This window comes from Rhinopithecus roxellana, chromosome 3, assembly GCF_007565055.1.
Source record: "Rhinopithecus roxellana isolate Shanxi Qingling chromosome 3, ASM756505v1, whole genome shotgun sequence".
NCBI lineage: Eukaryota > Metazoa > Chordata > Mammalia > Primates > Cercopithecidae > Rhinopithecus > Rhinopithecus roxellana.
In genome coordinates this window covers 90,786,758-90,800,714 of record NC_044551.1, presented here as the reverse complement: position 1 = coordinate 90,800,714, position 13,957 = coordinate 90,786,758, and the positions used below count along the sequence as shown (strand labels likewise).

Here is a 13,957-nt window from a genome sequence, read left to right as displayed (position 1 = left end):
GAGGCTCTCTGTGGAAAGAGGAAACTGTGCATCAATCTGCCTACCATTACTCAGTTTTGTCCTTATCTGCAAAAGCGGATGTGGTTTGCTGGAACAGACACAGGGTATGGAATGACCTCCCGAGAGTCATTTACTGGCTGTCTGAGGCTGTGGTGGGCCCTCCTTGAAACACCCTCTGGAGTTGGGTCAAACACTTTCCAACAATGTTCTTGTTTAATAAGTCCTTAAATTGTTTCTTCTTCCTCCCACTTTTTCTTCTTTCTGTGTCATTCCTGACATCCGTGATAGCTGTGGTTTAAAGTTTCATCTCATCATTTATTGCCTCTCTAGTTGGTTCTGAAACCCCCCTCAGACTGTTCCTAGGTAAACCTGCTTACCACTCGCTGTGTAAAGATGACTGTCCAGCCAAGAGCTTACCATTGTTTTTCTAAAGCAGAAAGTCAAATCCTGTTGAATATTGCTAGCATTTAATTGATTGTTTTGTTTTTGCAACCACTGTTTATTTTTTTTTTCAGTATAGTGTAATGCAGTGGTCTCTAAACTTTTTGGCACCAAGTTTTTGGAACCAGTTTCATGGAAGATAAGTTTTCCATCAACTGGGGGTGGATAGAGGGGATGGTTTAGGGATGAAACTGTTCTGCGTCAGATCATTAGGCATTAGATTCCCATAAGACGTGTACAACTTAGATCCCTCACATACACAGTTCACAGCAGGGTTCCCGCTCCTATGAGAATTTAATGCTGTCACTGATCTGACAGGAGGCAGAGCTCAGGAGGTAACATTCATTTGCCTGCTGCTCACCTCCTGCTGTGTGGCCTGGCTCCTAACAGACCGTGGACTGGTACTGGTCCATGTCCTGGGGGTTGGTGACCCCTGGTCTAATGGATTCAGGACTTTCCATCCCCCTCTGCCATTGCTAGTTACGTGAATTTAGACAAGTTATTAAATCTCTGGGCTTTAGTGTCCTCATCTATGAAATGGGAAGAATAGCACAGCACCTAGCTCTGTGATTCTTGTGAGTTCAATGGGAATATAAAGCACCAAGCACAGATCTTGGCGCAAGAATTAACATTCTACAGATATTAGCTGTTTTATTATAAACTCAGCCTTCAGCTGGAAACCATAAAAGATCTTTCTTCCTTTGTATCTTCTTATTTTTTGGCTCAGGACTTCTGAGAAACTGGAGCTATTTACTATGTGGTTTTCATGCCATTTGTCCCCAAGTTAATAGCAGAAGTGGGTAGTAGTGAGTATATTTGATAAATCTTGGTGGACTCTGCCTCAAGCCTCCTGTATGTGTGCTGGTAACCTAAGTCCCAGGCTAGACACCTTTGGACTCTTACGCCTTCTCTCTTTGTTTTCCCCACTTTAGGTAGGGTTTCTTGTTGCTGTTTTTGTTGTTTTTGCTTGTTTTAGTACAATTCCCAAACTCTAGTTTAGCCAGGGTACAGGACCCATTCCAAAATAATTTAGCCTCTTCTTTAGAATTAGACATGCCAGTGATTATTTTCTTTACACATGGTTTTGAAATTGTTTCATATCTTTGCTTTTGGGGCCTGCTTTATCAAGTAATTCTTTTTTGGAGACTTACAGTGAACACAAACTTAACTGCCCCCCGCCCGCCCCCAGTATTTTCTTTATGTTCCCAAAACACAAATGACAGATGTGTAATCTGCTGTTTTTGTGAGCATCTCTCCAGGATATTAAAGCGTACTATTATAGTAAAGATATCTAACCTCCATCTTTTACAATGTTATGCAATTCAAGTTTTTTTTTTAATAGTCATTTAGGGTGAAAGCAATAGTGACTTAAGAATATGTTTGACAGTTTATAAATTAAAATCACCTCAGTATATTACTTGATATACTTCAATGACTTAACAATGTATTGTACTGAAGGGAAAAGTATCATACATAAACCATTTAGAATATTTGTTACATTTTAAAAATGTAAAGTTGGATTAAATTAAAACATTTTGTGAAAATATCAAATATAGGTATTGATTGAAAATTTACAATAGTTTTCCTGGACAGAATAACAGAGTAGTCAATGCCAACCCTTTGTCAATGTCTGAAGTCAACTTCTGCATTTCAGACCTTAGATGATTCCGTTTATGTGTCTTACTCTTAACATTAATGGCTTATCTTGCAGCCACACATATTTTAGTTGTCCTGCCAGTAGCATGTTATTATTGCAATGCAATTGTATCTGGAAAAGTGCAAGGCCAATTGAATTGCCCCAACAAACTAATTGTCCCTGAAAATGTGCCTTTGTGAATATACTTGTTGTCTGTATCTTTCCATTAATTTTGGACACCAAAGGTTACTGCTATATTTATCCTGGTTTGCACCATAAAATTAAGATACTTGCTGATTGAATGAATAGCATTTAGAAATAGGGAAGAATAAAACCTTGTGATTAGATTTTTAAAAGCAAATATTAGGGAGCATGTGTATCTCAACGTGTACTATCTCTGTTATCACTGGTTTCAAACTGGAGGTTAGGAAGCTAAAACTTCAAATGCTTTATGTAAAATTCAGTTGATAATGTATGTTTCCTAAAGTCCTAATGAGCTTGGTGATTAAGTAAAGGCTTTGTCATAATTTTCTCATTTCTTTATCCCCATTTTAAAGCTAATTGTGAGACCAGAAAACTACAAAGCAGTGTCTCCATCCCAATACTCTTCCCTCCTCTAAATGTATTACCAAGCAACCCAGAAATCAGAAAATCAGAGTTGTTTTTCACCGTTCCATGGTCACCATAGTAACAGAAATTGCTAAAGCTAATTCCAGAAACACCTTGCAGTTTTAGTCTTTATTTTCGTTCCCAGCAATGAAAACAGTTTTAAAGTCCTTAGTAAAAGCACATACCTTATGTCAAAGTCACAGGAATGTATATAAGTTAAGTCAAATAATTTTGTTGTCTTGCACACAAATAGGATTGTAGACTGCTATATTCTGAGTCACATTTCATCTTTTTAATCCTATTTTCTCCCTCTCTTTCTGAAGGTTATGTAAGAATTTGCAAATAAAGTAATACATATTGCTCTAAAATGTACTGCAAATATTTGCTGCCAATGTTTGATGGTATTAACGTCACATTAACTTGAGCCCTAATTTAGCTCAGGATACTTGAGTGTGCACTCATACTAGTGCCTTCCCATTATGTAGAATCTGTGTATGACACTGAGTTTCCCAACAGTGTAGATCGTGAAGCTGCTCACAGGGCCTCCCAGTTGCCCTATAGGAACCAGGTGTTATCTAAACAAAACCATGTCTCTTTGGATAAAGTACTGAGCAGGCAAGACCAAAAGGGAATGACACGAATGTTGAGATATTTTCCCTCTTTTCTGTTTTTTCCAGAGCCAAACTTTGTGTCATCTTATGACATCGGAAATTTTACCTACTTCTTTTTCCGAGAAAATGCAGTAGAGCATGACTGTGGGAAAACAGTGTTCTCCAGAGCTGCCCGGGTGTGCAAGAATGATATTGGTGGGCGCTTCCTGCTGGAAGACACCTGGACCACATTCATGAAGGCTCGCCTGAACTGCTCCCGTCCTGGGGAAGTCCCATTTTACTACAACGAATTGCAGAGTACTTTCTTCCTGCCTGAGCTGGATTTGATCTATGGCATCTTTACCACCAATGTGTATGTAACTTGAAATAATTTTTCTCCCCTCTCTCTCACTCATTCTGAATAAGTCTTTTGTTCTTTGACCTCTGAGGTTTTAAATTTGCTTTAAAGAAAATCTTTCTTATTTTACTGGGCTAAACAGACAAAAAAAAAAAAAAAAAAAGGACTTTTCAATGAACTACCTTTAGACAAAGATACGTGATTTGTGAGACTGGTATTAGGTATTAGGAAAAATACTCCAAATCAAGAAAGTTTGTGTCAATCTTTAGGATATAGTGACATTAAATTATTCTACTATAAATTGCTCCTTCCTGATTTGCCATTGTGTTCTGGACACTTTTTGAAATACTGGTACATATTATACATATATTTTTTTCTATATGCAAGTCATGCATTTGTGTATAATGAAAATAGTGTTGTCTGGAGAATCTGAAATCTTTGAGATAACATGATTCTTGCTTAAACCTTGCTCATATTTGAAAGGCACATTTTCCATAGCTGCATTTTATGTCAATTATACTTTTAAAATATTTTTATAAAAATTATAGTATGTTTTATTTGGGGGTGGGACAGGGAGATACTCCTAACTTTAGAATGAACAATATTTGGGCTGGCTTAAGCCTATGAAGTTTTCTGATCTCCTTCATTCTTAGTCTAGTGGACTATCACATGTCCCCAAAGTCATTTCCCATCCTTAGCTGATATGCTGTGTAAGACTCAACAGGAGCACATGCCAAACCCAGGAACCAAGGATCACATTGAGACTCTGAGCATCACTTTTCCTACACATTGGCTGTGGTGCTGCTGATCCTACACTATGGGTTCTGATTTGAAATCTCTCGTCTTGTGACTTAACACTTTAAGCAAAAGCCAAATATTTGTATCCAAAGTAAAGGATCCAAATCTAGTTGGGTTGGAAGTGCTGATAAATGAGGTAGGATGACCAAAAGTCCTGAATTGCCTGAGATTATCCTGGTTTTAGCACTGATGACAGCCCTGTAACTAAGGACACCTCTTATTCCTGGGTGAACCAGGACAGCTGGTCACCCTAGGATGTCCTCTCTGCTTCCTAAGTGTTTTAATTTACTTTTTCATCTCTTGGGCATCAGATGCCTGCCCACGAGTGGCCTTGCTAAAACGTCACTTTACCTGCAGCTTATTTCCTCATTAACCTTCTCTTCCTGGTCTCTCAACTGCTTAACTTGGGTGTTAATATTTGCTTAGTAACAGCTTTTACCCCCCATGAAGAGTCTTCTTTCTGACATGAGGTTAGAAAAGTAAGGCTAGTTTGGATGGCTTCACACATACCCTTTACTCCCCATGACCATATTTGTTTTCGTAAATCTGGTCTTCAACCCAGAGGTTATTTCTTCTCTTTGATAAGTTTCTTTTAAAAAATCAATCTACAGTTTCTGAAGTTGATTTTCTTTCCAAAACCTTGTTTAAAAACTAATGTAGGTCGCACAAGGTAAGTGTGCATTTGCTCAGTTGACATCAGTTTTATGCACAAGGAGAGTCTGGTTTACTTAGCTCCTCATTCCCCTGGCTCTGGGCAAAACAAAACAAAACAAAACACCAATTTCAGAAGTTATAAAAGTACCATGCCTGAAACATTCCAAGATGGTATATGGTCAATTTAGATAGTTGCAAAAATAAATTTCAGACTATTCTGGACTATTTGTTTAGTGTTGCAAATTCCCATCATGTCAGAAGTCACCCAATGTACAGAATCTGTATTTTTAGAGATAGAAGCATCACCTCTCCCCTTTCTCCTTGGAATACTAATTTGTGTTAGGTCTTGGGAATGCATTTCTAATATGCCCATTTCAAATGTCACAATATTTTCCACCTCCTTTTCGTGTCTCAGACAACGTTTGCTTCAAATGGAAAGAAAATGAGGATCAGAGATATTATGAATTAGAAAGCTGTTTAATACTGGGCTGAGCTTCAGGGCTTAGAATATTGCTTTGCCTCTGTACATTCATCAAGGTTTCTCAGCTCTAGAGTAACAGGGAAAAGATAACCGTTCTGACTCCTTCTGTCCCTAGCACGACTGTGTAGTTTTCTCAATCACTTGAGTATGGGTTGGACTGAAGGAAATGGTGTGCTGCTACAGTGGAGTCTCTAAAGATTTGGCTTTTTTCCTAGATATCTAAAAATGGTGCTCACCATTATAGTTGTTTATAGTGTAGAGATTGTAGTAAAGTATTACTATGTATAGATATGGATATACAGATAGTAAAGTTCCTGTGGGGGGTAGGTTTTTTTATTGCTCTTCTAAATTTTTACCTTGATTGCTGATAGAAGCCAGGTTGCAACAGGTGGCTACAGGTATGTCATCCAAGTGAGCTTGTTCATACTGATTCCAGCTTTAAGCCAACTCATTCTCAAGGTCATGATCTAGACCTGGCCTGCCCTCGCCTGCCCACAGGTCTGAAGACCCTGTAGAAGTGAGTGAATAATTACTTCCTGTAGACAATCCCATCCTAGGAAGAGGGGGCAGGGCAGAGGGAGGAGCACACTGGAGTCACACAGGCTCACCCTTTGCCCCCAGAGCACAGCAAGTGAAAGGATAGAGAGGCAGGCATGGGGTCTACTATAGCAATTGTGCTCACCAGGGGATGGCACAGGGGACAGGAGGAAGTGTTCCCACAACACTATTAAAGGATGCTGACACTGGCAACTACTGGGACATCCAGGGGAGTCTCTGGGTGACACCAGAGCCCAGGTCAGCCCATTCAGTCCTGGTGGTTGTAGTGAACAGAGAAACATATGCCAGCAGGAAGAAGATTAGGTTCTTCCTTTACCTGGAAGCCGCCTGGCACTCTGGGGCTCCATGCAAAGCAGGTACAAATCCTGCTTCATTTCTCTGAAGCCTATGACTTGGGCTAAGCAACCTCTCTGTGCTACTGTTTTCTGATCTGTAAGTCAGGGTCTTCCCAGGATCTATAGGTTCTGTGTGAGAAATTAGATGATCCCTATCAAGTGCTTAGCAGGGGGCTCAAGGAGATACTGTTATTATTCATAATATCCTCGCTTTGCCTGCCTCTGCACCTGGCCCAAGGCACGTCTGGATGGGATGTCGTGTGTCTAGCCATTCTTACCCCAGCATACTTGTTTTCTTTTCCTTATTAAAGTGTACTCACGTGTTCAAAGGCCAGTGTCTTCCCTGTCCTTGTGTTTTAACTTCTCCCATTCTCTCTAGGGATAATGAAGAAAAAAAAAAATAGCAAACTGAACAAACCCATAGCTGGTGTTCACTCTTTTACTTTCCAGCACCGGGTCCTGTATGCATCATGCTGGGCCTTGTCCTTGGTGCTGGACTTCTAGAGAAAATGCAGAAGGCGCTCAATATCCTCAAGGCCCTACCTTTCCATAAGGATGTGTTTACTGTCTGCTCTGCTGAAGTAGAATCCTGATCCTGTCTACTTCACCCAGAGATATTGCAAAGGATTGGAAATCCTGACATTTGGAGCCAGCCTGGGGTTCAAGTCCAATTTCCTCATTTAGTAGCTGGCTGACACTGGGGAAGGGTCTTGTCCTCACTGTGCCTGGTTTTCCTTACCTGTGAATTTCCTTCACCTTATGAGGATTAAATGAATGGGAATTAGTAAAGTCCTTGGAATAGTGCCTAGCTCCTATTCAGTATTTATCAAATCAAACAAATAGAAGGTAGGTATTTCAGTTTTGGAGTTTGTTTGACCTTTCCTTTGATGCAGGAAAAAAAAAATGGATGAGAAGTGCATGTAGTATTGTCTCAGAGCAAGAGAAAATATATGTAAGCTTTCTCCTTTTATCTCCACTTCCCCTTCAAGAACCCAGACTGAGTTCAAAATGTGAATTTACTTAACCAAATAATGTTGCTGTTTCCATACTTAGTCAGAGGGCACTGACCTTCTGAGGGCTCCCATTTATGACTTACTTTCAGAGCCTGAATTCTAAATTACAACTTCAGGATTTCATATGTCAGTGCTATGTCAGATTTTTCTCTTTGACCCTTTGAATTTAAAATCTATTTTAAATTAAAAGAAAATATGAAGAGTCAGACAGTCACTTTTCATAAAATACTTTGAGTTGATTTTTTTTTTTAAAGGATGACAAGACAAATATCTAGGTTAAAATACACACACACAGACACACACACACACAACAGCTTGCCCTGCTGCTGGGCAAAGTGACCAGCTAGGTCAGGAAGGGAACTGCTTGAGGCTGATGAAAGATGCCATCTGCTGGAGAAGAAAGTCTTTTTCTTCCAGAATTTGAAAGGTGAAGCAGGTAGCTCTTCAGAATCCCTCTGGCCTCTGTTGCAGCTGAGTGAATTAATCCTGGCTGACAGAATTACGAGTGTGGTAAATGCTAACTAGCCTGGCTTCTAGACCAAGATGTTTGTTCCTCCACAGGGGAGTCCCATTCACACTCTGACTTCATCCTTTTGGGATGTTTAAGAGACTGTGGCCTTGAGACCTCTGGAAGCTGTTCTGGGTCACAGCTGCTGCCTACTCCAGAGGGGAGGTCAGCAGGTGCTGCTGAGCTCTCTGATTGCCTTCTCCTCTCTCTCCCTCGGCTCCCAGGAACAGCATCGCGGCCTCAGCTGTGTGCATCTTCAACCTGAGCGCCATCGCACAGGCCTTCGCCGGGCCCTTCAAGTACCAAGAGAACTCGCGCTCGGCCTGGCTACCTTATCCGAACCCAAACCCCAACTTCCAGGTAATTTTCAGGGGGCAAAGGGGCACTGTCGACATCCGCCATGAAGAATGCAGAAGCCTTGTGTAGACAGGCAAAGGTAATTTAAACCGCGGTGCATGCACCATGCAGCTGTCTCCCTGGCCCCTCATGGACAGCCCCACACTCTGCTGGCTAATGTCAATAGACCGAGGCCTTTTGTGAACTGTGGCGCCTGGACCCAAAAAGGGCCTTTTGTCAGCTGTGATGCCTGAGACTGGGCGGAAAAAGGCCAGCATTCTGCAGCAGGTTAGGAATCCAGGCTTCAATTAGTACTAATGATGCTGGGCAATGTGTCCTCAGAATCTCTGATCCCTAATGAATGACATTCTAATGAATGGGGTTCAGGGCACAGAGCAGTGGAGACACACAAACAGGATTAGAGCACTAATTGGCAAATGTGGCGGGATTCCCTGTTGGGAAGGACAGAATGTGATGCAGGCAGCTTAGGAAAGAAAAGGAGGTGGAGGCCCTTCATCTGTTATCACAAAACTGTAGGAGGTTCAAGCTTCCAAGGCTTTGTGAGTCATCCATCTCCTGGTGTTCAGAAGAAGCTGGGACCTAAAGAGATAAAGCAATTTACTCATGTTTGGTGAGCTGGCAGGTGTATTAGTCAGCTTGGACTGCTGTAACAAAACACCACTGACTGGGTAGCTTAAAAAAGACACATGTATTTTCTTACAGTTTTAGAAAGGAGACCTTCAAGACAAAAGCACGAACCAGGTCATTTTCAGGTGTGGGCTCTATCTTCCTGGCTTACAGGTGGACATCTTGCTGTGTTCTCATATGGTGGAGAGAGAGACACCTTTGGGGTATCTCTTCCTGTTTTGCAAGGGCACCAGCTCCACTGGGCCAGGGCCCCACCCTTATAACCTCGCTTACCCTCATTTACTACCATTAAGACCCCATCTGCATATACAGCCACACTGGAGAGTAGGAATTTGGGTGGTTTATAGACATTGGGTCCATAGCAGCAGGCTTCCCTGGACGGCCTTCTGACAGCTTTCTTAAGATCATCATCATCATTATCATGGCTGTCATTTTTAGCACCAGCAAGTCCCAGACCCTGTTCTAGATGCTTCAGACAGATCAGCTTACACACTGGCGGCAGTGCTGTGGTGGGTAATGCCTTCTCCATGTGCAGAGTAGGACACTGGGCCTGGGGCAGATCACCTGGCCAGGGCCGCACAGCTGATTAGTAGCCAAGGGAGGATCCCAACCTCATCCTCAGATGCAAAATCTTAGCCTATTCCAACTAAATGACCATTAGTTACTATTACTAATCAGTGGTAGAAGTGGGTCCTGTATCTGGAATTCCCACAACTGGGAGTATGGAAAGGTTCCATGATTTTACACTTTACTTTGATTTTTGCAAGGACCATTCAATTATGGTGGTTTTGAAGGAGTTTTGTGTGTGTTGTTGTCTTTAAGTTTTTGAAGGAGCATGGGATGAAAAATGGGATGGCTGGCTTACATGTCATCTTGCCGTGTGCCGCTTTCCTTGAGCAAATTCTGTGCATTTTTATCACACATCTATCTATTATGCATCTTTATTGCATATTTCCATCAAAAAAAGGGGAGAGGGATAAAAATGCATGCATATAGTTTAGGAGTAAATTTTGATAACACTGATTAATGTGCATTGTTTGCTGTATAAAATATTTGATAAATACAACTCTTAGGGGCTGGACACAGAGGCTCACGCCTGTAATCACAGTGCTTTGTGAGGCCCAGGCAGGAGGATCTCCTGAGGCCAGGATTTCGAGCCACGCCTAGGTAACAGAGTGAGACCCTATCTCTACAAAAATAATAATAAAAAAAATTAACCAGGCCTAGGGGCACACACCTATAGTCCTAGCTATCTGGGAATCTGAGGTGGAGGATTGCTTGAGCCCAGGAGTTCAATCAGTGAGCTATAATCCATCCATTGCACTCCAGTCTGGGTGACAGAGCAAGACCCTGTCTCTAAAAATACAAAAACGAATCATTTATTTGGTGCTTTCTACGTATCACATGTTGTGTAAATGCATATTTTGTCTCATTTTCTCCTCTTATGTACAGGAAATACTCCTTTTAAGAAAGTCCTTTGTATAATAGAATCCTGAAGGTTAAATAATTAATAATGCTTACTGTATTTATAATGTATTTTCAATACACTGATGTTTGTATTGCAAAAGTCTTTATTGTGAACAGCCTGGCTTAGTAAACTTCATAGAGCCTTACCACCTCCAGGCAGTGGATAACTTGTAGCCCGTTCATCTGGATGCATTTCCAGCACAGAGCAAATCTCATTTCCTAAGGCCAGGAGCGCCTGGTTTTATAATGCCAGTGTCACACTGAAGGGCTTACTCTCATTAAGGGATGGAAGCCAGTCCATGTAGCATAATGAATGAGGCATGCAGAAATTGGCATGTGTTGGAAGCTTGCATTGCTGAGCTGCTCTTCTCTGAGTATTATTTAAGACTCCAGTGGAGCTCAAGTTACAGATGATGGTGGTTCTTTGTATAACTCCTAATACAAGTATATAGCAAGTGGTTTCTTTATGTTTACTCTATTTGATAACCACACTGGCAAAGTATCCTCACTGACATTCATGAAACCATCCAGACTGGCACAGAGTGAGAATTCAATTTGAACTAAGGATCCCTCCCCAGACATGTATAAGAGGCCTTATGTTTGCAATAACCAACAATGAAAAGTGGTTAGATTTTTAAAATTCTTGTTTTTCCTACTGACATTTAGAAGTCTGTGCAGTACTTACATACTAGAAGTAGCTGATTAATCAGAGAAGCAGAACTAGATTTGGATTCAGGAAGAAGAATGGGTTAGGAGAGATGGTGCATGATATTTCAACATTTAATATAGAAATCTCAAAACAGTAACAAAACAACAAAAAGTATCATTTTTCTCAGACAAAATGTATAAACCACTCCAGGTGGTGCTTCAGAGCCCCACCCTCTTAGAGGCTGCAGTCCTCAAAGTCATCCAGACCCTGACCCTCAGTAAGACACGTGACAATCACTGATGTAAAACGTCACCCAGGTCCAGTGGCACAGCTGAGCTGTGACAGACTCCAGAATTTCCTGTGCAACTTTGATTAGTGTCACTCGGAAAGGATGGAGTTGAAATGGACAAATAGACCCTCAAATGTAGTTAAGTGGATGAGGAGGCAGTTGTTGGAGGAGCAAGTGGAGGGATCTGACCCTGTCCATTAGGACCCTTCTATACGCAAAGCAGGTTTTTGTTTTGTTTTGTTTTTGAGACAGAGTCTTGCTCTGTTGCCCAGGCTGGAGTGCAGTGGTGCGATCTCAACTCACTGCAACCTCCACCTCCTGGGTTCAAGCAGTTCTCTGCCTCAGCCTCCCAAGTAGCTGGGATTACAGGTGCCCACCACCACACCCCGCAAATTTTTGTATTTTTAGTACAGACAGGGTTTCACCATCTTGACCAGGCTGGTGTTGAATTCCTGACCTTGTGATCCACTTGTCTCGGCCTCTCAAAGTGCCGGGATTACAGATGTGAGCCGCCACCCCCTGGCCCGCCCAGCATGTTTGCATCAAGATGCAAGGGAGTGAGTGCACGAAGGGGCTGATTAAACTGGGCACTCCTGCAGGAGGTTAGGTGATTGTGGGCTTGACTACCATGTGCTAGTGTGCTAGAACAAGAATGGATTTGTTGTCCTAGAAAGAAGTAAATAAACAGAAGTGCAAATATTTATTATCATTTTAAAAAATAGAATTACTGACGAATTACTTGAAGAGAGGTTGGCATGAAAACTGGTTGTGGATTGTAGGGCACATGAGAGCTTGGCTGTGCTTTTACTATTTTTATTGTTTTCTTCTTGCATGGTGAACCCAGGACGTCACACCGTGCCCCACACAGACACAATGCGAGTTCAGCATAAAAGGCAAGGCTTGAAAATTTTCAGGTATTAGAGAGCTCGGTGGGTTGCTTACAATCCAATACATAGGTTCTATAACTCTGAATACTCTTCCAACTATTTGAAATAGAAGCACTGGGTGGAGTATTCATTATAGCCAGCAAAAAGAAACCAAGAAGCAGCAGAGTATACCTCAAAACCAATTATTGGCAATTCTGGCAGTCACAAATAAGATTGATACAGGCGACATATACATAAAGATGACAAGGCATGGTGAGTGATCCTGCCTCACCCCTGCCACTGAGAACTCCCTGTTAGGTCTCCAATTTCTCTGAGTTCCTTAAGAACAGCAAGAGATTCTCATTTTTATATTATGCCTCCTGGCTTTCATGCTACCAATTTTTTTTTTTTTTTTAAACACTGTACTTACAAAACATGACCTGTGTGCGAACTTCACCCAGAAGGTAGGCAGCTCATTGCCACTATACTTTAGATATCACCACTGATTTCAGGAATGTAAACCATCACACATAACGTCATGCTCAGAACTGGCACTCACCTGTGTAGACATTAGATCAAGCCTAGTAAAGCTCTTTTTCATTTTGCAAAACATGTGTTGACAGGTAAGGACATGTCCCTGACCTCCAAATGTTACCGTTCAATACTGTAATTATATAAGACTTCCTAGCACATCCCCTCACCCCCCAATTACAACTGCTCGCGTATTCACTCAGTGTTTCCTTCCCTTCTTTGTTTATACACTCATTTCCCTCTGGTCACTGAAACTCAACAGACCATAGAATTGCTGTCCTGCTCCAAGACCAATGCATTTACCATTCACCATTCACCATGAGTTTGAATGGCTTCTCTTTAGTGCCAGGCACATTGTCTTGTTCTTTGGCATTTATAAGGACTTTCAGTTAATTTACAAATGCTTTCCATGGATCATCTCAGCTGGTCTCACAGTAGCCCTGAGAAATGAGCAGAGTAATTATTTTCCTAGCCACTGGACAGACAGGTAAAGAGACAAACACTGAGAGGCGAGACCTCACCTCAGACCATGTGGCAGGAGAGTTACCACTCACCTGATTCCGTGTGGCTTGAGAGTTATGAAGCCAGAGTAGCACTCGGGTCACAGCAGGGCGGAGCCCCTCACCTAAACTCACACAGTCTTTGCCTGTGGAACACGGGGTGTCCCTGCAAGGGTGTGATACTAAATTAAGCCTTGGACTGGATGCATGAAATCCATTTAACTCTCAGATTCTCTTTGTCAACAACCATCCTATCATTTTATGGCATATGGAGCATTTCATCAAATGCTGTAAAAATATTGTCAGGCTGGGCGCGGTGGCTCAAGCCTGTAATCCCAGCACTTTGGGAGGCCGAGGTGGGCGGATCACGAGGTCAGGAGATCGAGACCATCCTGGCTAACACGGTGAAACCCCGTCTCTACTAAAAATACAAAAAACTAGCCGGGCGGGGTGGCGGGCACCTGTAGTCCCAGCTACTCGGGAGGCTGAGGCAGGAGAACAGCGTGAACCCGGGAGGCGGAGCTTGCAGTGAGCTGAGATCCGGCCACTGTACTCCAGCCTGGGCGACAGAGCGAGACTCCATCTCAAAAAAAAGGAAAAAGTCTACTTTTAAAAAAGCAATTTCCATCTTACACATTTGTACCTCTTACCTGTTATAAAACCTCGTATTAGACATGACATGTTATGAAC

General features: G+C 42.0%; 1 protein-coding gene across 1 annotated transcript in view; it reads left to right on the top strand.

The window, feature by feature from the left end:
• The window catches only part of SEMA5A (semaphorin 5A), a 306,611-nt gene that overhangs the window by 129,794 nt on the left and 162,860 nt on the right, over positions 1 to 13,957 (top strand). The window contains exons 6-7 of the mRNA XM_030927820.1: positions 3,364 to 3,649; positions 8,206 to 8,341. Coding sequence (XP_030783680.1) covers positions 3,364 to 3,649; positions 8,206 to 8,341 — 422 coding nt within the window. The remainder of the gene's footprint in view (positions 1 to 3,363; positions 3,650 to 8,205; positions 8,342 to 13,957) is intronic.